This window comes from Archocentrus centrarchus, chromosome 22 (genome assembly GCF_007364275.1).
Source record: "Archocentrus centrarchus isolate MPI-CPG fArcCen1 chromosome 22, fArcCen1, whole genome shotgun sequence".
Taxonomy (NCBI): Eukaryota; Metazoa; Chordata; class Actinopteri; order Cichliformes; family Cichlidae; genus Archocentrus; species Archocentrus centrarchus.
Window position 1 is genome coordinate 26,513,117 of NC_044367.1, and position 7,430 is coordinate 26,520,546.

At 39.6% G+C, this 7,430-nt stretch overlaps 1 protein-coding gene across 1 annotated transcript in view; it reads left to right on the forward strand.

Moving 5' to 3' along the window:
• Nucleotides 1-3,217, forward strand: part of sntg2 (syntrophin, gamma 2) — a 115,526-nt gene extending 112,309 nt beyond the window's left edge. Inside the window, exons 15-17 of the mRNA XM_030718462.1 lie at nucleotides 339-431; nucleotides 811-921; nucleotides 1,982-3,217. Coding sequence (XP_030574322.1) covers nucleotides 339-431; nucleotides 811-921; nucleotides 1,982-2,110 — 333 coding nt within the window. The 3' untranslated portion in view covers nucleotides 2,111-3,217. The remainder of the gene's footprint in view (nucleotides 1-338; nucleotides 432-810; nucleotides 922-1,981) is intronic.
• Nucleotides 3,218-7,430: the final 4,213 nt, after the last annotated feature.

A 7,430-nucleotide genomic window follows, 5' to 3' on the forward strand; every position in this document is an offset into this window, starting at 1 on the left:
TAAAAGCTCAAACTGGTTTCTTGAATGTGACCGTGTTCTGAGTTCATTGCCCTCAGATGGACTCCAGTCACCAGATCTCAATACAATAGCGTAGCTTTGGGTGTGGTGAAACAGGAGATTCGCATCGTGGAACTTCAGAGTGAAAAGTGCTCTGAGCTGATTGTTGTCAGCTGGCACTAAGTAAATCAAACTGAATTAAATCTGTACTTTTTCATCAAATACTAAAGTGTTCCTGTGCATGTTTCTTACAGCGGACGTTTAGACTTGTCATCACGAGTGTTTGTGATACAGAAATATGTCAGCCACTTTGCTAACAGATATAAATTCTCTCTCACCAGTCCAAAAGCTACATGTGCAGCAGCCAGGGGAATGTGCTGTGCTTCACCATAGACTTTGCATCGGGCTTCACCTGCTCGGAGAGCACTTCGAAGGTGATGCTTTACTGAGTTCACAGTTCTTGTTGGCATACTTCTACTGTTCTTGCTCTGCAGTTAAAAACCTCCTTTGTGCTGGTCGCTCAGGTTCTTGTAGGATTTAAAAATAAATTTCACATTTTGCAGAAAGGATTTTCTAACATTAAGATTTCTATATCTTCAAGACTGCTGTGCTATCATTATTAAAACAACAGTTTGAAATTAATTTAGCAGCTCTGCATTGGGTAAAATTCTTCATTTAATAACTTCAAAGATGGTCCAGTATGCTTCCTCAGTGTTATTGCGCATTAAAATGACACTTCTTGATCGTGCAGCTCGTTCTGCTCATTATTGAAATCCCTCTGTTGTGTTTTTATAATCCTTCCTTCCCTTGCAGACCATACTATGGCGATATAAGTTCTCTCAACTTAAAGGCTCCTCTGATGATGGTAAAACCAGGGTAAAGCTCCTTTTTAAGAATCCTGAAAGCAAGCAGATAGAAATGAAGGTAATAAAAATTTTTTCCTTCTATTCATTCCAATTAAATAAACACGGTGTGTTTAATGTCAGCTGGGTTCTTTTAAACTAGTTGTTACTTGAATTGTGGAAACTGTGCAAACAGAAAAGGAGATCTGAGTTTTCCAGGAGATGGTCCTGCTTTGGTGTTTCTGTTGTTGTAGCTCAGAGGGTGAATGGGATGTTTCTCCCTTCGTCCTCGAGAAACTCAGACAAATGATGAGTCGCACAAGAGGATGCGCAGTTAGGACCATAAGTATTTGGACAGCGAACCTGTGTTGTTGTAGTTTTGTTTCTGTTGCATAAATCAAACAGTCAAGACATGATTGAAGTGCGGACTGAAACATGCCGTTAACTGTTTAGAAATTACAGCCATTTTTATACATGCGCTTCCATTTTCAGAGGCTCAAAACTATTTGGACATGTTAACAGATTTTTACAATACTTGAATGGAAATTCACTGAAGTCTAGAACCTGTGGAGAGATGCTCGTCAGGCCTTTACTGCAGCCGCCTTCAGCTGAAATTTTTGCTACCTGAGACGATGGCCTTGACATCTCCTTATAGAGAAAGTTCTAGTGAACAGCTACAAGTTCAATGAACTCCAGAACTTTGATCAGCTTGCTTTGCCATCAGATAACAGGAGAACAGGCCTCACTTGGCCACGAAACTGCTTGTCAAGCAATCGTCCAATTACTTTTGAGCCTTTAACCCCTAACGCAATACACCTGTTAAACCTCGTGAATTAAAGCTGCGTGTCTGCACCTTAATCACGTGTTGTTTGACTGAAAAGCCACTGCGGTGGTGTGCAGAGGCAACACCAGAAGATAAATTCATTGTCCAAATACCGAGCTGCCTGTACTTGTGCGACTCATACTGCGACAGATGTGGAGAGTGCAGTTAGCATGAGCCACAACTGCAGCATTAATGGGGAAAAGTCCCAGCTGAAATAAACCACAATTAGCCCTTAATTTTTTTTTTAAATACTGTGATTTAAATTCTGAACATAATGGACTAATCAGTGTGTCTCTTGTCCTTGACTCGTGCTTTTCAGGAGCTGGAGTTTGCTAATCTGACAGCCGTCCTCCACTGTATACATTCTTTTATCGCAGCCAAAGTGGCCTCCATGGACCCTCTCTTTATGTGCAGTCAAAGCTTCCTCGGAAATTACACGAACAGTTAAGAAGACACGTCCTCATCGTGATGTGCACCTGAGGCAAATCAGCAGTATTTTATGCACAGAGCCCATTGATATGTATATCTTGTTCTTGCTATTTTTGTATGAACTTCTGAAAAAGACATCTTTGTAAAAGACTCCTGAGGTGGAAAATGTGTGATGTACTGAGGGAAAGATGATGATGTTTCATTTTTAGACAAGTAGTGATATCCAGTGAGAGAAGATATATATAGTTCTTCCACGTCCTTTAAGTTTTTTTGTTTTTCATTTCACGATGATCAGAGTGAAATTTAACACCTGTGATATCATGAAAAATGAAGTAACTGCCACTGTGTTTAACAGAAAACCTAAAACTGAATTTTATTTTCTGCATACCTTCAAATATTGAATTCATTTCAGCTGAGTAAATGAATCTGATGCTGGCCTACTCTCACAGGAGGATACAGAATTGAAAAAGTATCCTTTTTTCCCCCCAAACTTCTCGCGGTTTACTTAGTTTCATCATGTCTGAAAAAGTACCGCACACACCTTACAATAAAAAGCAGAATAATGTGCTCCAAATAACCACTGAATTGAGTCAGCGTCACTCTGATATGGGCCCAGACTAAAATTAAGCAGAAGCTTCACAAAGGCAGAGCTTGTGCCAGGCTTCAGTGCTTATTTGTGCTTCTGTTTCCATTTTTTGTATCAAATAAAGGCAAAAGTCCAGAGTGCTGCATTTCTCTGGGAAACAAGGACGTTTCAGCCTCGCAGTATTGATCCAGACCTGTTTTTTTTTTTTTCCTCATCCCGATACGGTGAAATATATTCTACATCTTCAGCTTTCTGTAATGGGTTCAGTGTTAAATAACATGTTTGCTGTATTTTCAATAAACCGCTTACAGAGTACGTCTTTGTGTCGTACGAGGCATGTCAAAGGTCGCTGTGGGTTTACGTGTATCTGCTTTGACACGTCTGCTAGCCCAGCTTCTCATCTCCTGCTTATCTCTTATTTTATTATCTTATTTTGTGCCGCACATAATTTTTCTGTCCTTTCCAAAGAAACCTGGAAAGGTAGCTGGATTTTCTTAACCTGCTGCACAGTCCTGATTAAATTGCCGAGTTGTTTAATTCTGTAAGTTTCTAACTTGGGTCTTTTCATGGAGAGGTCGGCGACAGGCAGCTTTAAGAGTCTCCTAAACGGTTCCTGTCGCCTGGCTCATCGTTGTTGGTCTTTAACACATTCTGGTTTTCTTTGCTACCCACAATAAACCAGGGAATAGTAACCCAGACTTTTTGGTTTGTGTTAGTTTTTTTTTTCTTGTTTATATGAAGTTGTCAAACTGCAATAATTTAAACAAAATAATAGCACAATAAATGTAAGTAAAATGTGACTTCTTTCCCTTTTAATAATTTACATTACTGTAGTTTTGGTGCATTTAGTAGCATATTAATTCATTTCATTATTTTTGCCATCTCTGGTCCTACATAGAAGATCCTTCCCTTTGTCCTTTTTCTTGTTCTGCTTCCACTGTTGAAACCTCCACAGCTCCAACTCTGAACACATCCTGGAGGTCACAGGTCAATAATAGTTTGATGCAACAGGAGGTGACAATGAAGAGATCCTTCACTGCTTCTCACAGGTGAGTGATGACAGCACAGGTATTTTATAAAGGGTGGGGCCCGACGATGCTGGAGGCGTTGCTGCAAGAGACTAAACCTCGAACTTTCAGGGCTTTTTTGAAAACTACGTAAGCTTTAAGCAGGGGCGGCTGTGGCTCAGGAGGTAGAGCAGGTTGGTGGTTCGATCCCTGGCTGCTCCAGTCTGTGTGCCAAAGTGTCCTTGGACAAGATGCTGAACCCCGAGTTGCTCCCGATGTGTTTAATGGCGTGTGAATGTGTGTGCAAATGTTAGACAGCTGTTTTTGAGTCGTTGCCCCACCCTACCATCACAAGTTATCAGTTAAGAGGTAGCCATAATGACTGATCGTGGTTCATGACTCAGCTGTGTTCCCATTAAGGGAGTGCACTATGATGGCATTAATATGACAGCCACACATTTGTACCAGGAATCTGTTGATTTCCTGGTATGGTACAGGGCCGTGGTTCTGAGGGTTCCCGCCCACTCTGCGTGGCTGTTCACACATCCTTTAAAGATTTTGAGCTCAGCGTTTTCCACCATCAATCAAAGGATGCAAAAAAAAAAAAAGAAGCATATTTACCAGCAGTACTGTGGTTTGCATGTCTGTGTGTTCTGTGTTTATGGTGATTTATACAAATCATCTCTCTGCTGCTGTGACTCAACTGGCTTTTCTTCTTTGTTGGAATCCCAAATATTTTGTTTTACTGATATTCCAGTTCAGCGACATCAGCGCATCGTTTAAATGCTGCCTTCCTGCTGACAGACGCAGGTTGTAGCAGCGATCACACTGTGGCGTTTGTCCCAGGTAAGGTTTGAACCTCTGCACGTGCACAAGCAAAACGGTGTCACGATTCTCTCACGTTGGTCTTCACTCCCAAAAACAAAAGAGAAAGTAAAATACGTGGACAGGTGTTAGAATGTCTTGGATGCTTGGTGAAGCATGAGAAAACAGATTTCATCCACTGTAATATAGACCTTTGAGTATTTTATTTATTGTACACCCCACCCCACCCCGCCCTTTTTGCAATGTTATTTGGCTCTTCATATATTCCTGTGTAACCTTTTTAACACACATTGTAAATCCATGAACTTTAGAAGACTTGGTTACTATTCTGATGGTAACTAGATTTTAATTCTATGAACTGAGTTAAAATTACATTTCAATAAGCACAGCTCATCTGGAAGAATTGAACTGATTTATTGATAGTTAATGTCAAAATGGAAATAACGAGAAGAATAAACTTTCAGCCGATCACTCAAGAAAGCAGATGAGTGATTACAGATCTTCTTTATTGAACTTACTCCTTTTTATTCAAATCCACCTGTGAGCTGATGAATCAAGCACAGTTTCTAAGCTAACTTACATCAGTATACACAACAGATATCAATCAATGTTTGGGATATTACCAGATGGCACAAAAGATATTAAAAAAAATGATGCAATAAGATCATGTGAAGAACATATTTATATAGTTATTTAAAAAGCGCCAGAGGTGAAATGCATGATATTTAGCCTATACTGGCAGCTCCTATCTGTCAGTGTGTAAGCTCATATTCTGTTAGCACATGTAAAACACATTATTTTATACAATGAAATGTAATGAAATATGCCCATGTCCCTGTAACGATACAGCTGCCCCGATGTGTTACTCATGTTGCAATATTTTATTCCAGCTAGCAAATCCTATAATAGGATGGGCTGTTTATGCACATTTTCAACATAACTTAGTAGTAAAATTGAATTAAAACGTTGCGCAGCACAATAAAAATTTGTAACATGCCCAAAGTAAAAATCAGTTTTGTCCTTGAGAATTCCTGCAGGAACTCTGAGCATGTGCACAGTAAGTGTAATAACTCGAGCTTGTTTGTAACACACTCGAGTGTGTTACTGTTGCTCCCAGTCTCCTACTTTTAAACCCTTATATACCGAGACACAGAGCTAAGTGGAGAGCCCACATCTCACCCTCATGTATAAATTCAGCCTTAAGAAAGAATATTGACAAACATGGTTAGTTAGTCCAGTCCTTTCCCAATACATTTTTAATATAATGTCTTATAGTGTTTGATGAAATATTTAAAAGGAGCCTTTTATAGAATGAAAAATAAAAATTAAAAGACAATTAAGAAAGCAGCAAATATTTAATAGTTTTACTAAAGAAAAATCCAAATATCAATCATCAGTTGGCAGCTTGTAGATATTAATTTCAAACTGTTCTATAGTGAATAAAAGAGAACTCAAATTTTATGTCACAAAGCTGCTATGAGAGTTTTTTTTATTATTAAGCAGAACTGAATAAAAAATGTACCTTCACTGCCCGTCTGTAACCTGTAGCTCGGGCAGGCTGAATACTGATGCATGCTGACTGTCACGTCTCTAAGTGTTTTTATATATATATATGCAACTTAAAAAGAGAGAGGACAGAGTTTGTGCTTTTATTCTAAAAGATGCAGCTGTGAAAGTGGAGAACTGCAGAAATCAGCCGCAGACTGTCAGTAAAACTGACTAAAGGACATTAAATGGGATATTTGCATGACAATACATCAGACTATGGTGGAAGGAATAATGTTTATTTAAAATGTTCTCATACAGCGAAAGGTAGCATTTCCTGCACATGCTTCAGTCTCTGGAAAGTCTGACTCATTTAGTGAGAAGTTTGGGAAGATGAAAGCAGCCACCGTGATAAGAAGAGCGCGTGGAGAGGCGCAGCTGAGATGATCTCCAGCTCGCTGCTGAAGTCACTAAACACACACAGCATCACGAAGTTACATCAGCACCACGCCAAGCGTGAATTTCAAGCACTGAGCTCGACTTTCAATGGGCCGTGACTCTCACAGTTGGCGCCACTCGCAGCATTGGAAACCGAGTGCTAACGGGAGTATGTGTGATGAAACATTTTCAGGGAAATGTTGGAACGGCTGTCGTGACCTTTCGCGGAGTCACTCATCTCCACGATCGGCATATAAAACTTTAAAAATATCTGCTTGATGTCAACGCAATACATTAAATAAATGAAAAGCATAATTATGACAGGTCTTTGATACTAACTACACAGATCTCTAAAAAAAAAAAAAAACTGCTAATTTCAACAACTGAAATGATCTCACATCAATAAATGCTTCTTATTGGTCTTCATACAGAACAGCTTCATCACTCACAGGGCCGGAGAAAATCTGTGCTGGTCTGACTCCATCGTTAGCGCGTTTCACTCACTCCTTTGATTAAAGGTGCCCTGTGGAGATGAAAACAAACAAGATATGTGGATACATTCATTTATAATGAGTAAAACTATTTATCTGAAATATCTTAAATCATCCATGTTAAGTTGCTGACTTGTTCTCCTTTGGTTGCTGATATGAAATAAATGATAGAGTGCTCAACATTTAAAAATGAGTTGCAGACAGTTATGGGACAAGAATCAAAGGTTTAGTTAAAAGCTGAGAAAAATGGACACAAAACCTAAAAAGCAAACATGGACGTCGGCCATGGCTGTGAGACGTCATCCATCTGTTAGTGAGGCCTCCAGGTGAATGATTTTTCTAGCTTATTGAAACTGAAACCTGCATGAAGGACAGAAACCATCCATGATCCAGAGCTCACCACGTTATCTGTCAAACATGCTGGAGGTAAAGGTGCAGCATGGGTGTTTACTGATGATGTGACTGCTGACAGAAGTAACAGGATCAACTCTGAAGTGTGCAGGGCCG